Here is a 17102-nt window from a genome sequence, read left to right on the forward strand (position 1 = left end):
TTGCTTTTAAAAATAAGCTTTTTGTGTTGATTTTAAATGTGTTAACTAGATTTAGAAAACAACTTCAAAGGCCCACCCATGAAATATTTCACAGGAGTGTGCATGCAGAATGACAGGAATTTTGCTCGCAAAATCATTTTGAGCTTTGTTTCCTAGTTTTAGTGTATTATTTATTTAGAGTATCCAGTATTCATAGAATAACAAATACAATGGAGATACCGTATATACTCGAGTATAGGCCGACCCGAATATAAGCCGAGGCCCCCAATTTACCCCCAAAAAAACTGGCAAACTTATTGACTCGTGTATAAGCCGAGGGTGAGACATGCCTGTCCATCCCTGTGTGTGTGTCCGTCCATCCCTGTGTGTCCGTCCATCCCTGTGTGTCCGTCCATCCCTGTGTGTCCGTCCATCCCTGTGTGTCCGTCCATCCATCCCTGTGTGTGTGTGTGTCCATCCATCCATCCATCCCTGTGTGTGTGTGTGTCCATCCATCCATCCATCCCTGTGTGTGTGTGTCTCCATCCATCCATCCATCCCTGTGTGTGTGTGTGTCTCCATCCATCCATCCCTGTGTGTGTGTGTCTCCATCCATCCATCCCTGTGTGTGTGTGTATCCATCCATCCCTGTGTGTGTGTGTCTCCATCCATCCATCCCTGTGTGTGTGTGTCCATGTGTGTGTGTGTGTGTGTGTGTGTGTGTGTGTGTGTGTGTGTGTGTGTGTGTGTGTGTGTCCAGCCTACCTGTGTCCCGAGCCTGTGTCCCGAGCCTCCGTCCCGTGCCTTGCCTCCTTGCCTCCGTCCCGTGCCGTGCCTTGCCTCCTTGCCTCCTTGCCTCCGTCCCGTGCCGTGCCTTGCCTCCTTGCCTCCGTCCCGTGCCGTGCCTTGCCTCCTTGCCTCCGTCCCGTGTCGTGCCTTGCCTCCGTCCCGTCCCGTGCCGTGCCTTGCCTTGCCTCCGTCCCGTGCCTTGCCAGGATCGCCGCTCTTCGTCGGCGCCTCGGCGGCCATTCTAAAATTCAAAAGCCGCGCCTCCGCCTTCGCCTGTGATAGGCGGAACACTGAATTTCCCAGCAGCCTGTGTTCCGCCTATCACGGACATCGTCTCATCCTCGTCCGTAGTACGAGGATGAGCGGATGTCCGTGATAGGCGGAACACTGACTGCTGGGAAATTGAGTGTTCCGCCTATCACAGGCGGAGGCGGAGGCGCGGCTTTCGAATTGTAGTATGTCCGCCGTCTGTCTGCTCGATACGCTGATCGAGCAGTCAGACGGCGATGACTCGAGTATAAGCCGAGGGGGGCACTTTCAGCCTCAAAAAAGAGGCTGAAAATCTCGGCTTATACTCGAGTATATACGGTATACATATTCATAGCGGCACAGTAATACACCACCAAGACCATAAACCACAAAGTAAAGCGAAGAACCACTTTAAGTCTTTGAAAAGCCTGTTTCAATTTGAATAAATAGTATCAGTCATCAATTTTTCATCTATAAAATTTATTTGTGTAGCACCCTCTACCTAGGTAGGTTCTAGAAGTTTTGGTGAGAGCAGGTAAATGTAAGCAGGCCTAGCTGGAAGCTAGGCCTGTTTGTTTTGATCTGTGTGGGCTGGGAGTCGCTTAGTGTAGGCTGGTGACTCACAGATAGCATCACTTCTTGGTTACCTCCCTCTGGCTTCTAGAGGATTCTAGAAGAGAGGAGGGGAAGAGAGGTGGAGCTGCCTAGGGTGTTCTAAGGAGCCCTGACCAATCCCCAACCTGCATTGGCAGGGGGCAGGCCTCCTTCAATACCTAGGGTCAGCCCAGCTGGGGGTTAGTGGTTGGGTAGAAGAACTGGGGATGGCATACTAGGCTGTTAGGGCCTTTGAGGGCGCTCCCCATTCTGGGGAGGGGGGGTTGACCTTGGGCCCAGGTACTCGGGTGCAGGATGGATCCTTTAAAAAGGACCCATGAAGGATCTGAACAGGAGGCACACCAGAGAGGAGTCAGAGAGGATAGCAGGAGCTAGTATTGCTGGGCAAGTCTTCAAGAGGGAACCACCGGTGTGTGAGCAGATAGGAGAGCTGGTGAGTGACATGGGCAGTTGGGAGAACTGGAGAGGTATGCCAGAGAGGCCTGAGAGGAAACAGTCAGAGCTGGGTGTGGAGCCAGTGAGAATTGCAATGTCAAGGGCACTGAAGCCGGGCAGCTACAGCCAGGGGGGCTGGCAGGGCCTGAAAAGGGATTGCTGGGAGCAGTAGTCCACCATAGGTCAGCTAGTATTAAAGGACTTCCTATTCTATATTTTTGTTACACTAAAAGGGACCCACGGTCCCTGCCTACAAATGGCAGTTTCTAGGGCTTGACTGAGTCAGTGTTGGGCCCAACCATGTGCTAGCTGTTCCTGGCAGTGAAGAGTTGTGCAGGAGAGAGAGAGTGAGAGAAATAGTCTGCAAGCAAGTGTTTTGCTGGAGGAGACTGGAGCTGTAAAGTGTATATAGTTGTCCCAACTGACTGAAATACAATCAACAAATTGTTTGTTCTATTGGGCACCCCATATACCCCTATCCCTATCCCTATCCAAGTTCAAATCCCTCAGTAAAATAACAAAATAAAAATCTGGTCTGTTCATTGTCTCCAAAGTGATTGGGAAGTGAATGCCGGGCTGGGCAGGGTGACGGGTGGGCCACAACTTTCAGCAGCCTCTATGGGTGTACTGCTACATTTGCATAGAAATATAAGTAAAAATATATATAGCAAAAACTCATAATGTTTTGACAATACCTTAAATCTCCAGAGTCCACCAATATCTCCACTCTTTTCAAAGCAAGTAGGCTCCAAACCTTCATCGAGACAGCATTTGATAGCAGCCAGTCCACTGCAACCAGCACCAATCACTGCGACTTTTTTCACCATAATGGAATTCTAGTCTCACTGATTAACTGGAATTCTGGAAAACAAAAAGTGTATCATAAGATATTAACCACTTTCAGACCGGACCAATTTGCTGGTCAAAGACCAGACCACTTTTTGCGATTCGGCACTGCGTCGCTTTAACTGACAATTGCGCGGTCGTGCGACGTGGCTCCCAAACAAAATTGACGTCCTTTTTTTCCCACAAATAGAGCTTTCTTTTGGTGGTATTTGATCACCCCTGCGGTTTTTATTTTTTGCGCTATAAACAAAAATAGAGCGACAATTTTGAAAAAAACGCATTATTTTTTACTTTTTGTTATAATAAATATCCCCCAAAAATATATAAAAAAACATTTTTTTCCCTCAATTTAGGCCGATACGTATTCTTCTACATATTTTTGGTAAAAAAAATCGCAATAAGCGATTATTGATTGGTTTGCGCAAAAGTTATAGCGTTTACAAAATAGGGATAGTTTTATAGCATTTTTATTAATAATTTTGTATTATTTTTTTTTTTACTAGTAATGGCGGCGATCTGCGATTTTTATTGTGACTGCGACATTGTCGGGGACCCATCGGACATTTTTTACACATTTTTGGGACCATTGTCATTTATACAGTAATCACTGCTATATAAATGCAGTGATTCCTGTGTAAATGACACTGGCAGTGAAAGGGTTAACCTGTGGGTGGCAGTGTAGGGGTTAAGTGTTCCTAGGGGTGTGTTACTAACTGTGGGGGGGTTGGGCTTTCATTTAGTGTACACTGATCTCTGCTCCAATCACATGGAGTAGAGATCAGCGTCACTAGTTGCTAGGCAGAATGAGAAAATGTTGTTTATACAGCATTTCCTCCATTCCGCCGCTCCGTGAGACGATCGCGGGGATGCCCGCGGCGATCGAGTCCGCGGGTCCCGCGACCGGACTCACGGAGGTCCCGACCAGCGCGGGAGCGCGCCGCCGGCGGCGCGCTCCCGATGGCACGGCGGCAACGAATATTGGACGTACATGTACGCCAATATGCCTGCCCGTGCCATGCTGTCGACGTACATCGTCGTGCGCTGGTCGGGAAGTGGTTAATAGAGAAGTATGTTTTTTTTTAGATTCATACTTACCTAGGTGGATGCAGCAGCAGACCAATACTGCAGCTGTTCCCCAGCATCTCTGTACTGAGAACCAAGCTAACACCTCCCCCAAGCAGAGAGCTGCTGACTGTCAGTCAGCATCTCTCCTGCTCTGCTCCTCCACGCTCATTGGATTGCTGAGCTGTGGAGGGGAGGGGAGTGGCTGTCTCAGCAGCTTGCTGAGGCGCTGAGACTGCCATCAGACAAGGCAGCTGGCAGATTCATACTTCCTAAGTCGGGATGACGCACCACCTTGACTGATTGAAGTGACGTCAGCGGAGAGAGCCGACTTCAGACTGCTCTACGCTGAAAACAGGTCACAGGAGTGCAAAATGAATTGCACTCCTGTGACCCTAAGGCCCCTTTCACACTGGGGCGGTTTTCAGGCGTTACAGTGCTAAAAATAGCGCCTGTGTAGCGCCTGAAAAAAACCGGCCCCTTTCACTCCAGTGTGAAAGCCAGAGGGCTTTCACACTGGAGCAGTGCGCTGGCAGGACAGTGAAAAAAGTCTTTGGCTGCTCAATGACCAGGACATTTTTGCGATTCAGCACTGATTCTCTTTAACTGAAAATTGCGCGTCCGTGCGACACTGCACCCAAATAAAATGTCATGTCCTTTTTTTCCCACAAATAGAGCTTTATTTTGGTGGCATTTGATCACCTCTGCGTTTTTTAGTTTTTGCGCTATAAACAAAAAAAAGTGACAATTTTGAAACAAACACAATATCTTTTACTTTTTGCTATAATAAATATCCCACATTTTTTTTATCAAAAAAACAATTTTTTCCTCAGTTTAGGCGATCTGTATTCTTCTATACATTTTGGGTAAAAAAAAAAAAATCACAATAAGCTTATATATTGATTGGTTTGCACAAAAGTTATAGCGTCTACAAAATAGGGGATAGATTTATGGCATTTTTATTATAATTTTTTTTTTTTTACGAGTAATGGCGGCGATTTGTGATTTTTATCAAGACGTTATGGCGGACACATCGGACACTTTTGACACATTTTTTAAACCATTGACAATTATACAGCGATCAGTGCTATAAAAATGCACTGACTACTATGTAAATGTCACCGGCAGGGAAAGAGTTAACACTAAGGGCGATCAAGGGGTTAACTGTGTTCCCTGTATGTGTTTCTAACTGTAGGGGGGTGGGACTGTCTAGGAGGAGAGAGAGATCGCTGTTCATACATAGTATGAACACACGATCTGTCTCCTCTCCCCTGAAAGAACCGGGATCTGTGTGTTTACACACACAGATCCCGGTTCTCGCTCTGTCACAAGCGATCGTGGGAGTCCGGCGGTCATCGCCACGGCACTCGCATCGGGGTCGGGCAGAAGACACTGCGGGCACGTGTGCCCCTAGTGGCCGAAAGGCAAAGTCCCGTAAAATACAGTTAGGGCCGGTTCACACTGCGGCGCGAGGCGAGGCGACACGGCTCGCCTCGCCTCGCTCCCGCAAGTTGTCCCCATTGAGTACAATGGAACCGTTCTGAGAGGAGCGACTCGAGTCGCTCCGACTCAGAAAAAAGGTTCCTGTACTACTTCGGGGCGACTTCGGGGGCGACTTGCATTGACTTCTATGCAGAAGTCCTCTGCAAGTCGCCGCTGACCCCCCCTGCAAGTCGCGGCGAGGAAGTCGGAGACGCCTCGCCGCGGCTCGCAGTGTGAACCGGCCCTAAGGGGGAAAACACTGCGCTATAGTTTGATATATGTAAAAAAAGGCCTCAACAGCCAAGACAGCAGCCAACACCAAAAAACAAACAAAGTTCAGCAAATAGAGTAATAAAAACAGTGTAGCGCTTCAATAATAATAAATGTGATCAACATAAATTATAAAGATAATAATATAACAGAGATCGTATAGATATAAATGCCTAGAGAAAAAAAGTCCAACATTGGGCGCACATTCCACAATGTAGCTGGCGCGGGGGTGACCGAACCGTCACAAAAGAGGAAGGAAATGCACTAGGCAAATGTATTCATGTGAATCTGCTTGACTGTAAACATCAGGGAAAAGTAGATAAATACTTCTTACCAACTCAGTTGGACTCACACAGTCGTATGACAGTTGAGTCTAGAAGGCTTAAGGTCACAATCTGGGACCAAGGAGTATAAGGAGGGAGGTCTGTTGAGCTGATGGAGGAGCTCCAAACGGTTGTATGCCCAATGATGTATCCTTCAGATGGAACGTCAAGGTTGTTTGTAGTCCAGCTCAGACGCGGCCCGTTGTGCTGATACTCCAATCTCCCCCAAATGGGGAGGAGGGTATTGTGGAGGTTTTAAGCCAAAGAAACGGAAAAAAGGAGAAAGAAAAAAAGGCTCCACATGGTGCGGGTCAAACGGTATAAAAATGTTGGTTTATTAAAGTCAAAAGATAATTAATGACTTTGTGATCACATAAAAAATAAAGTAAAATTAAAAGCAATGTAGGGTGCCAACAGCTCGCCCAACGCGTTGGGCGAGCTGTTGGCACCCTACATTGCTTTTAAGGATACATCTGAAGGATACATCATTGGGCATACAACCGTTTGGAGCTCCTCCATCAGCTCAACAGACCTCCCTCCTTATACTCCTTGGTCCCAGATTGTGACCTTAAGCCTTAAGCCTTCTAGACTCAACTGTCATACGACTGTGTGAGTCCAACTGAGTTGGTAAGAAGTATTTATCTACTTTTCCCTGATGTTTACAGTCAAGCAGATTCACATGAATACATTTGCCTAGTGCATTTCCTTCCTCTTTTGTGGCGGTTCGGTCACCCCCGCGCCAGCTACATTGTGGAATGTGCGCCCAATGTTGGACTTTTTTTCTCTAGGCATTTATATCTATACGATCTCTGTTATATTATTATCTTTATAATTTATGTTGATCACATTAAAAGTCCCGTAAAATAACGTCATTATGCCCAGCTGTTCCATTGTTTCCATTGTTCCACTGGTCAGCAAGCGGTTAATATGGATTGCTGGTGCCCACCTTTTGTCTCTCATTAGTCCCAGGTAACCCCAAACAAAGTGCTCCCCAAAGTAAAAAAAAATGTGTTGCCTAAAAACAGGCTTCATCAGGGTGCACTAAAAGAAAAATTAGATAAGTGACAATCGGGGGGGTTCTCTTATTCCTGTTTGAGGTGTTCACCTTTAAGTGGATTAATATATATTCTTATACACCCTTTTTTTTATATAAGTTAATAAAAGTAGACCAATTGGCTAAGGTGCGGTGGGATACATACCCTCGTTTTGTGAAAAAATTAGTGTCTGCCAGATCTGGTTCCTATATATTAACAGGACAGACCACTGTATATTTACTGCGGCAGGGCGGCCGCTCTGCGCCAAATCATGTATCTAGTACTTGATTTAGCACTTTCAGGTCTGGGGCGCACGTACATGCCACCGACGACCCACTCCCACTGTGATTGGGCACAGCAGGAGCCAATCATCTGTCCAACAAGACCCACCGAACATTCAGGAGAGAACAGCAGTCTGCCTATGTAAACAAGGCAGGCCGCCCTTTTGTGAGAGGGGAATGTACTGATCCAGGAACACGGATATTTACATTCCCCCAGTCAAAGCACATCCCTCACAGTTAGTAATCACACCTAAGGAACACATTTAACCCTTTGATTGCCCCTGATGTTAACTCCTTTCCTGCCAGTGTCATTAGTGCAGTAACAGTGCAGATTTGTTAGCACTGATCACTATATTAGTGTCATTGTGTCAGTACGATTTGTCCACTGCAATATCGCAGTCCCCCTATAAGTCGCTGATCGCCGCCAATACTAGTAAAAAAAAAAAATTGGGATTTGTTTTACCAAGAAGATGTAGTAAAATACATATTGGCCTAAATTGATGAGGAAATTTGATTTTTTTAATTTTTTTTATTGGCTATGTTTTATAGCAGAAAGTAAAAAATATATTTTTTTTTTCAAAATTGTCTGCCTTTTTTTGTATATAGCACAAAAAATAAAAAAACGCAGAGGTGATTAAATACCACCAAAAGAAAGCTCTATTTGTAGGAAAAAAAAGGACGCATATTTTATTTATATACAGTGTCACACGCTCGCGCAATTGTCAGTTAAAATAATGCAGTTCCGTATTGCAAAAAATGGCCTGGTCATGAAGGGGGGTAAACCTTCTGGAGCTGAAGTGGGTGAAGTATAAGTTCACATTTGTTATCTTTTTTTTTTTCTTCTAAATTACAGCTACCCTATATACCAATTTGGATTTGATTGACAGCAGCAGGAGCCAATGGCTGCGCTGCTATCAATCTATCCAATCAAGAGCTGGGAACCCATTGAGAGAGGGATGGCGGGGACACATCGATGAAAATGTAAGTAGAAAGCGGGGGACTAGGGGGCCAGTGACTGCAAGGTGTTTTTTCATCTTAATGCATAGGATGCATTATGATAAAATAACATGAGCCTTTACAACCCCTTTAAGTAATTATTTGGCTATAGGCCTTAGATAATTAGCATTTGGAATGAATTGGCAATTATATGCAGGCATAAGGATGCATGGTACTGAGGGTGCTGATGCATAGTTATATTGTAATTCATAAATATGATATAATATAATTATATATATATATATATATATATATATATATATATATATATATATATATATATATATATATATATATATATATATATATATATATATATATATATATATATATATATATATAAAACATTTAGGATGGACTTGATTCTTCTTTCCAAAAAGGGGGGGGGGGGACTAGTGTGACCCCCAGATACTGCCCCCCCCCCCCCGTCAAAAAAAAAATCAACGTAAATAAGCATGTACACACCTTGCTAAAAATTCATACAAGGGTCATTTATTGAAACAAAATACTAAAGTCAACTGCACACACTTTAGAAAATGAGGAATTACTGCCCCCTATGGTAAAACTAGTGTAAAACATTTTTTACTACTCCTAGTCTCACCTACCCTTGGTGACTGTGAAACTTCACAATCTGGCACATTATCATACTTTTTTCCCAATGTGAGTTTCTGAGCAAAATTATTGTTAACTAAAGTTTCAAATAAATTAAAGAGAAGGTCCAGGCTCCTTCAGAAAAAAATACTTCAAATACTGTAGCTACTGACTTTTAATATTTGGACACTTACCTGTCAAGGAATCCAGCGATGTTGGCATCACCCCAGCTGATTTTTTCTTCGTCTCTTGGATGCTACCACTGCCATTGTTGCTATGGCTGCCATTTTTTGTAGGGGAAACCGGCAGTGAAGTCTTATGGCTTCACAACCGGTTCCCTACTGCGCATGAGAGAACCACGCTGTGAGTCTTAGTTGCTAAAGAAATCTTATGCGTCAGGATGAAGCACTTTTGCCAATCAGCAGGTGAGATAGAGTGTTGTAGGTCTGCTTCCCATCTCTGCATGTATGGTGGAAGGACAGGGGTAGATATGTTGAGTAATAGGGAGTAAAGCTGGGGTACCACGTGAGTCGGTGGGTTGGGCTGTAAAAGCAGCTTGTCGTAATTTGATGGATCAGTTAGGATCTCCGATATGGAAGAAAAGGATGGATGTAGGATACAACTTGGCTTCTCTGTAGTCACATTGTTGATTGTCTCAGAGCTGTCTGGGAAGGTGTGTCTGTCCTTAAAGATGGAGAGGACCTGAGCTAGGCGTCTATGATCCTTCCTGTTCCAGGGTCCGAATCTCCTCCCGCTTTCAGCTGAAGGGAAAGCCGGGGTCCCAAAGAGAGGCGTCATAGGACTCTGTGGTTTAGATATTTTACCAACTGAGACCAAATGGTCTCAGTTGGTACCTGAAGTGTCTGATCAGTAAGAGCAGTAGAAAACGCGGCGTCTTAACATTGCATCATATGAGTCCACGGCAAGGCGTGGAGATCAATTTCATTTAGATGACTCTCCAGTTGGACCGAGATTTTGGACGAGGAGTGATGAAACCAATCTATTATATGCGTGAGTACCGCCGCCTTGTAATATACGTAGGCATCTGGGACCCCCGCTCCACCCTGGGCCTTCGGAAGAATCATTGTATCATATTTTATGCTGGGACGGTCTACCTTCCATATAAATTTGGATAAAATCTGATGGAGTCTCTTAAAGAGTGAGGTAGGTATATACTGTTGATAGGGATGGTTTGAAAGAGGTATAAGACCTAGGGAGAATGTATATTTTCAGGGCATTCACCCTCCCCAGCCAAAAAAAAACATTTGGATCCATAAGAAGTCAGATCTGCATGTGTTCTGAGGAGCAGATGAGTAAAATTACTGGCAAAGAGTTGAGATGCAGTCCTTCTTAAAAGATAAAGAAGATGAAAGTTGTTGAAGGGCCTCCTTTGAAAGGGAGATAGAGAATTTCCGACTTACTACGGTTAACTTTGAAGTTACTTACTTCTCCATATCTCCGGAACTCCTGTATAATTGAGGGCAGGGATATTTGCAGTTGGGCCATGAACATTAGCAAGTCATCCGCAAAGAGAGCGATTTTAGTATAAACAGGACCTACGTTAATACTATGAATAGCTGGGTTGTTCGTAAGGGTGATGGCCAGATGTTCCATGACAAGGACGTAACAAAGGGGGGACAAGGGGCATCCCTGTCGTGTTCCATTGTGGATAGTAAATGTTGGACACTTTTGTTAAGAAGGGGGTAAGGAGGGGTGCAAATTGTTTGTAAAATTTTGGGGTAAAGCTGTCAGCGCCTGGACTTTTTGTCCGATGGGGTAGCAGCGATGGCGCAATCAACTTCCTCCTCCGAGATCGATGTTTCAAGGTCTTCTATCGTTTTGTCGTCTAAAGTAGGTAATGCAGTTCACATACCGGGGACCAATCTAGACAGCCATGGTCGATCAGAAAGTAATCAAGGCAGCTATATGATTGGTGAATGTGGGAGAAGTTGGTGTAGTTTTGGGATATAGGCTGCAATATCCTCCAGACCTCGATAAGATGCATATCATAGATGGCACGTTTCAGAGCCCGCAGCTTTGAGTAATATATAAAAGAATGGGAGGTCGAGGAATCCAGAAGTGGATCAAGGGAAGCATTAAAATCTCTTCTGAGTATGAGCATGCCCTCCATGAAACCCACCAAGGTCTTCAAGTATTGCAAGGCTGATGGAATTTGGTGAGGATTAGGCAGGTATATGTTGGCTACGTTAATTCAGTCCCCCATAAGGAGATTTTCACAAACACGTATCTTCCCTGGGGGTCTGCCAGATTGTCAAGTAATTCGATAGGGAGTGTTTTATGGAAAGCAATAGAAACTCCCTTCGATTTTTGTGTTGGGTTGGTGTTGTAAATCTGTCTATTGAAGTATCTGTTGGAGCAAGAAGGGGTGGAGTCAGAGTGGAAATGAGTCTCCTGTAGTAAAAGCATGTTAACCTGATATTTGTGCATTTGGTAAAGAATTTGCCCGTGTTTCGAGGCAATGTTGAGGCCGTTTGCATTATAGGAGCAGAGTTTTAGTCGGGGGTGAGAGATCACTGTGCGAGCCATGCTGGAATGCGAGGATCTAAAAAAGGGGGTGTAAAATGTAGAAAGTTTGGGAAGGAGACAGTAGGGGGGAGTTTAGAACAGACAGGGGCTGGGGAAGGGGGGATGAGAGGAAAGCGCAGTGATAAAGGAGGGAGTAGAGTTTATACGGAAAGACACCCAAGGAGAAGTGTCTGAGAATACTAATGCGCTAGTGGAGTGCGAGGTACTGCGTGGATTATCACGTTTTAGGCACAAACTGTGCCAGTCCTACTGTGGGAGAAAGGTTGAGATGGATTGACCCGAGTCGTGATGCCGACAGCATAGCAGGCATAGATATCGGGTATGTAGCACACCTAATATTTGACCCGTGCATGAGGCATAGGGTGGTCGCTTCTGAGAGGAGTCATCTTGGATAGATAGTATAGGCTACAGCTGTTACAAACGGGGGGGGGGGGGGGGGGCGGGGGTGAAGAGGAGATCCCTGTTGTCTTAAGAAAGCATTAGGCTCTGAATCTCACTTATTAAATTGACCTAGGGTTTTTAGGGATAGCATATATGCTCCTAATCAACTATGTACATACTACATACAAACTCAGTTATAAGAATATAAAATAATAGCATTCAACAGGATATTTGAGTATTAAGACCGATTATTAAACCTGTGGAGAAATGCCCTGGTAATAATATTGGCTCCAGCTGATATAGAAAAAATAAAGGGGAGATAGGGGCATCAGAGGATCATCCTGGGGAGGAATTCAAGTTCATCATATGTGTGGCGTGTACTATACACGCCTCAGTGGCAGCAGAAGGGGATCAGGTCTGGGGGCCATGTCTCTGCAGAGAGTCGATCCCCCTACTTCCGTGAGTGTCCACAATCATGTGTCGGAGAGTGGGGGGGTGGGGGCAACCAAAAGCTGATTGGAACATCATGTGTAAAACATTATGTGTTCTGGTGTGACCTGACACCCATTTCCGTGTGGAACAGAAAGTATCTATTATCTGTGTTCTCTTCTGAACCCCAGCCAGACAATTGTACTGGCAAAGGGCAGGAAAAGAGCCAACAGTTTCATCTCCCTATAATCGAATGGTACCTGCCCAGGTATGTTAGTGGGCAAGGATCTCACAGGAAGTGTCACAGGCAGGGGAGCAGAGGGCAGAGCAAACCTGCTAGGAGCCGTTAAGATCCCCTGATGAGGTAAAGGGTGTGGAGGAAAGGATAAGGCAGTGGTCTCTGTAGTACTTGGGTAAATCTGGGTAAATCTTCTGGAGAGGTAGGTTGTCTTATTCCAGGGCCGGAGGATACCGACCTAGACCTAGGATGTCTACGACATTGTGGGAATGGGCCAAATCCCATCTGCTAGATCTGTTGTCTGGAGGATCCAACCAGTTCAGAACATCAACCGGTTCTTGTTTGACGAAGAGAAAGAAGTCAGGCAGCTGGTCTGGGTTTGACAACAAGAACCTGCCGTAGTCTCGAGTCACCTTGAGGCTGAATGGGTGGCCCCAAGTATAGGAAACCGTACGAGGTCGAGTAGAGTGCGCATATACAGCATATTGCGAGACAGATCTGGGTACAGATGTATAGAGGCTCTGAAGAAGTCCACTGGGCCCACGCTCCAAGCCTTCCACATTATGTCCTCTTTTAGGGTATAATAGTGGACCCGGCAGAGTACATCTCGAGGGTGGCCATCTGTGGTACCACCTGCCCCCCCCCCCCCCCTCCACTCTGTGTACATGACCTAGCTAAATTGGTGATGAGGTCACTCTTCCCAAAACTTTGTTGATGACGGTGGCCTGAAGCTGAGAGGTGGCCTTAAAATTATGTCATTGATTTCTAGGACGCTGGCAGTTCTAACAACTGGTGACTGCATTGAGGAGGTGGGGCAAAGATTTACGGGCAGATCTTCTCCCACTAATCCTCACTTGGTGCTGTGTGTGATAGTACACATTGCACCCATTGAGGATACCAATACAGAGTGGAGCCCAGGGCTGGGACAAGTTCCAGCCCTGGGCTCCAGGACTCCAGCCCAGATTGGCATAACCTCAGGACTTACTTTAAATCGTGGGACAGTCCCACGGAATCCAGGACAATTGGGAGGGATGTTATTAATAGTGCAGGTGCAGTGTCAGGCCCCGTATGGGCAGGCAGGTACTGAAGTCCAGGAAGATCAATGAACTATGAGAACTCTCACCAGCACCCTTGTAGTTCATTGAGAACTAAAAGTTGTAGTTGTAGTTAATTAATTCACAGAACTCTCTGATTGAATGACACAGCTGAGTAGGCAGAGCCCCGAACGGTCACACTCTTTTTAAATGACAGCAGGTGCAGGGAGAGTATGCTCTGTCCGTCGTTACAATGGGGGTTTGGCAGCCGCTGATTTAGTAACATGTTAAATGTTATGCCTTGAATACGAGTGTTAGGGTCCTTTCACACGGGGCGGATCAGTTCTGATCCACCCCGTGGATATCCGTTTGCTCAGCGGGGATCACTCCGTCGATCCCCGCTAAGCAGGGAGATGACAGGTCCATCTCTGCACACTGTGCAGGGACAGACCTGTCACAGCGCCGCTCTCCCCTATGGGAGATCGAATGACGACGGACCGCAGTGCCCGTCGTCACCCGATCCGATGACGGATGGAAAAATAGCTTTTTCCTCCGTTACACTTTTTCGGATCGGAGCGGGACGGATATCAGCGGACATGTCACCGCTGACATCCGACACTCCATAGAGCTCTATGGAGCACCCGTTCAGGTCCGCCTGAAAAACCGACAGGCGGGCCTGAACGGGACTTCAGTGTAAAAGGGGCCTAACATGTAGCATGTTATGAAAGGTGAACTTATTCTTTAACCACTTGACAACTGGGCACTTAAACCTCCCTCGTGACCAGACCAACTTTCAGCTTTCAGCGCTCTCCCACTTTGAATGACATCATCCTTTTTTTCATACAAATAGAGCTTTCTTTTGGTGGTATTTGATCACCTCTAGGTTTTTTATTTTTTGCGTTATAAATGAAAAAAGACCGAAAATGTTGAAAAAAAAACGCATTTTTATTTTTATAAAATTTTGCAAATTATAAATTTTTCTTCATAGATTTTTGCCACAATTTATACTGCTACATATCTTTGGTAAAATAACCCAAATTAGTGGATATTATTTGGTCTCTGTGAAAGTTATAGAGTCTACAAGTTGTGGTGCAAATCATAAAAAATTTATCACACCTGAAGTACTGGTGGCCGATCTCATTTCTTGCGACCCAAACAAGCCAGGAATGTACAAATACCCCACAAATGACCCCTTTTTTGAAAGTAGACACTCCAAGGTAAGATTCATGTTGAGGCGTTTGATGTTGTCATTTTTTTCCCACAATTCTTTACAAAATGAAAAAAAAAATTTTTCCCACAAAATTGTCATTGTAATGGGTTATTTCTCTCACATGGCATGTGTATACCACAAATGATGCCCCAAAATATATTCTGCTACTCCTCCTAAGTATGGCAATACAACATGTGTGTTTTTTTTTTCACAGCCTGGCCACATAGAGAGGCCCAATATGCAGGGAGCACCATCAGGTGTTCTAGGAGCATAAATGACACATCTAACTTGTTCACTAACTATAAGCCCTTGTACACACAGTCGGACATTCTGACAACAAAATCCGTCGGATTTTGTCCGACAGATTTTGTCCGAAACTTGTGTTGCATACACACGGTCGGACAAAGTTGTCGGAAAATCCGGTCGTACGTAACGTGACGACGTTATTCCGTTAAGACTGGACTACGTTCAGGCTAGTAGCCAATAGCTTTGGTCTTGGAATTTGATCTGAGCATGCGTGGCACTTTGTCCGATCGGAATTCTCTACACACAATCGGACAAAGTCCGATCGGATCATGTTGTCGGAAAGTTTTATAGCCCAGCTCTAAAACTTTGTCCGTCGGATATTCCGACGCAAACAGTCCGATGGAGCCCACACACAGTCGGATTATCCGCCAACACGGTCCAATCTGACATTTTCCGTCGGAATGTCCGACCGTGTGTACAAGGGCTTACACTTTTGAAGGCCCTGGAGCACCAGGACAATGGAAACGCCCACAAAATGACCCCATTTTGGAAAGCTAACATCCCCAACGTATAATCTATGAGGCATAATGAGTCTTTTGAATGGTTCATTTTTCCCCAGAAGTTTTTGGAAACTGTGGAGAAAAATGAAAACGCATTTTCGTTCAGGACAGAATGGGGATAGGGGCAGAAGCTTTTCCCAACCAAATCTCTTTAAAGCCTCCGAGTCTCCAGACCCTAATCTAGGAATGATAAAATAAAAAAAAGGTTTTCTTCATCCAGAAAAACAATTCTGGAGCCCTTCATATATGTGAGACCCCTGTGTTATGAATCCCACTAGTCCAGTGGCAGGGTACAAGATCAGTCCAAGAGGCAGGCAAAAAGGATGGTCAAAGAGTCCAGGGTCAGTTCCAAATCAGGCAGAGGTCTGTACAGAATCGGTAGGCAGAAGCGTGGTCGAATAACAAGCCAGGGTCAGTTACAGAGCAAGTAGAGGCATAAGGGGTGTGAAGGTAAATGGCAGGAAGTGAGGGTTATGTTTACCATACTTCACTTATAATGTAGCGAAGTATGGTACCGGCAGAAACAGCCAACTATTCAGAGGCCTTGTTGGGAAGGTGCCTCTTCTCATTCCTCCTTTGGAGCACACCCGGCATTTTTTCTGCCATTTTTGGCCTGTTGGTCTGGGAGGGATTTTTTTCGGGAAAGTGGCGTTCGGAGAGTCTACTAATCACATCAGATTGAATGGTTTCTGGTGGGCCATTTGGGAATACAAGGACAGTGGTGATTTCCTCTTGGTAGGCAAGGAAGGATTTGGGTCTTTCAGTGGATTTGTGATAAATAACGTAGCTGTTGTATATGGCCAAATTAAAAAAATAAATGGAAACTTTTTTATACCACTGGTATGTTCATCTTGTGGCAAGGTAGGGTTCGAGCATTTGGTCATTGAAGTCGACATCCCCATGAACATATTGTAATCGTGGATACATGTTGGCTTTTGAACTCGTCCATCCCTCCTGTTGATCTCCACGAAGGTATTATTGTGGATCGATAAAAGAACGTACACATCCCTTCTGTCCCTTCACTTCACAGCCAGAATTTCCTCATTCCGTAAGCTCGCCGTCTCCCCTCTTCTTAGCTTCTTGTTGATGAGGCTTTGAGGAAAGCTCTTCCGGTTCTTCCTTATGGTGCCACGTGCTGGAGTGCAGTGGCGGCTGGTGCTCCATTTTTTTAGGGGGGCGCAAAAAAAAACCAACCAACCCCCCCTCCCCAACATGGGGCCTATAGACAGAAAGACAGAGGTATCGATTGGATAGGACAGACAGATAGACATACAGACAGGTAGATATGCAGTTAAACAGATAAATAGACATACAGACAGGTAGATATGCAGTTAAACAGACAGACAGACAGACAGACAGAAAGACAGACAAATTATATATATATAGATAGACAGACATACATAGAGATAGATAGACAGACAGACATACATAGAGATAGATAGACAGACAGACATACATACATAGAGATAGATAGACAGACAGACATACATAGAGATTGATAGACA

At 45.1% G+C, this 17102-nt stretch overlaps 1 protein-coding gene across 2 annotated transcripts in view; it reads right to left on the bottom strand.

The window, feature by feature from the left end:
* LOC143928261 (flavin-containing monooxygenase 5-like) overlaps positions 1 to 17102 on the bottom strand; it is an 84885-nt gene that overhangs the window by 31447 nt on the left and 36336 nt on the right. For both annotated transcript variants that reach the window (XM_077453025.1, XM_077453024.1), the window contains exon 2: positions 2763 to 2928. In XM_077453025.1, the coding sequence (XP_077309151.1) occupies positions 2763 to 2894 (132 nt within the window). In that variant the 5' untranslated portion in view covers positions 2895 to 2928. The remainder of the gene's footprint in view (positions 1 to 2762; positions 2929 to 17102) is intronic.

The sequence above is a fragment of the Lithobates pipiens genome, unplaced genomic scaffold (genome assembly GCF_037356315.1).
Source record: "Lithobates pipiens isolate NorthernLeopardFrog02 unplaced genomic scaffold, aLitPip1_a1.2 Scaffold_23, whole genome shotgun sequence".
Lineage (NCBI taxonomy): Eukaryota > Metazoa > Chordata > Amphibia > Anura > Ranidae > Lithobates > Lithobates pipiens.